Source organism: Galeopterus variegatus, unplaced genomic scaffold, assembly GCF_000696425.1.
Source record: "Galeopterus variegatus unplaced genomic scaffold, G_variegatus-3.0.2 Scaffold34072, whole genome shotgun sequence".
Lineage (NCBI taxonomy): Eukaryota > Metazoa > Chordata > Mammalia > Dermoptera > Cynocephalidae > Galeopterus > Galeopterus variegatus.
The window spans coordinates 5,690-6,512 of NW_007760183.1; the positions used below are offsets into that span (position 1 = coordinate 5,690).

The 823-nt window shown below is 37.3% G+C and overlaps 1 protein-coding gene across 1 annotated transcript in view; it reads right to left on the reverse strand.

Moving 5' to 3' along the window:
- Window positions 1–736, reverse strand: part of LOC103584005 (E3 ubiquitin-protein ligase RBBP6-like) — a gene marked incomplete at its 5' end in the record, with an annotated part of 5,915 nt that extends 5,179 nt beyond the window's left edge. The window contains 2 exons of the mRNA XM_008565157.1: window positions 98–237; window positions 640–736. Coding sequence (XP_008563379.1) covers window positions 98–237; window positions 640–736 — 237 coding nt within the window. The remainder of the gene's footprint in view (window positions 1–97; window positions 238–639) is intronic.
- Window positions 737–823: the final 87 nt, after the last annotated feature.

Sequence of the window (823 nt, forward strand, 5' to 3'; positions counted from 1 at the left end):
TAGGAATCTAAGTAGCTAAACTACAAGCCCAACATTAAAACACTATAACCCGGGACTGAAGGTAGTCACCACAGGCCACACCTATTTGCGTACTTACGCATCTATAGTTGGTATCGCATATTTTCCAGTGTTGGTAAGCATTGCACCTTTCATGTTAGGATCTTTCACTTCCATCATAAAACTTCTAGGAATTCCAGTGCTCTTTTTAATCCTAGGACCAGATTCAAAGTTCTTATCCTAATGAGAAGGAAAAGGGAGAGGAGACAGGAGGAAGAGAAAAAAGAGCAGTTATCTTTATTTAATAATACTAGCTAACATTATGCAGTGCTTACTAATTACTTATTTGAGGTACTTCACATATATAATCTCATTTAATCCTCACAACTGCCATGTGAGGTAACTACTATTTCCATTTCAGAGAAGAAAAAAACAGGCCTGGGGAGATCGAGTAACTTGACCAAGCTCACTCAGCTATTAAGTGGCAGAACCAAAGATTTGAAGCATGACAAATTAGGATCCAGAGGCTGTACTCATTTGCCATTGTAATAGAGAAGTCAATATTTACCAAGAAAGAACAGGATGGCTAAGAAATAATTCTAAGAAAAATAAGGTGCACCATAGTTTCTATTTTGTTCTTACCCCATTTGTTGGGCAATTCTTTATATAATGTCCAGGTTTACCACAACGGAAACAGGTATAAGATGGAGGTGGTGGACCTAGAGGTTTCTTCATGTAACTGAAAGGAAAGAAAAATTACATGTATACAAGGACTTTTAAAAAATAATGCTTTTTATTGGGGGCAAAGCCCACACCCAAACTTCCT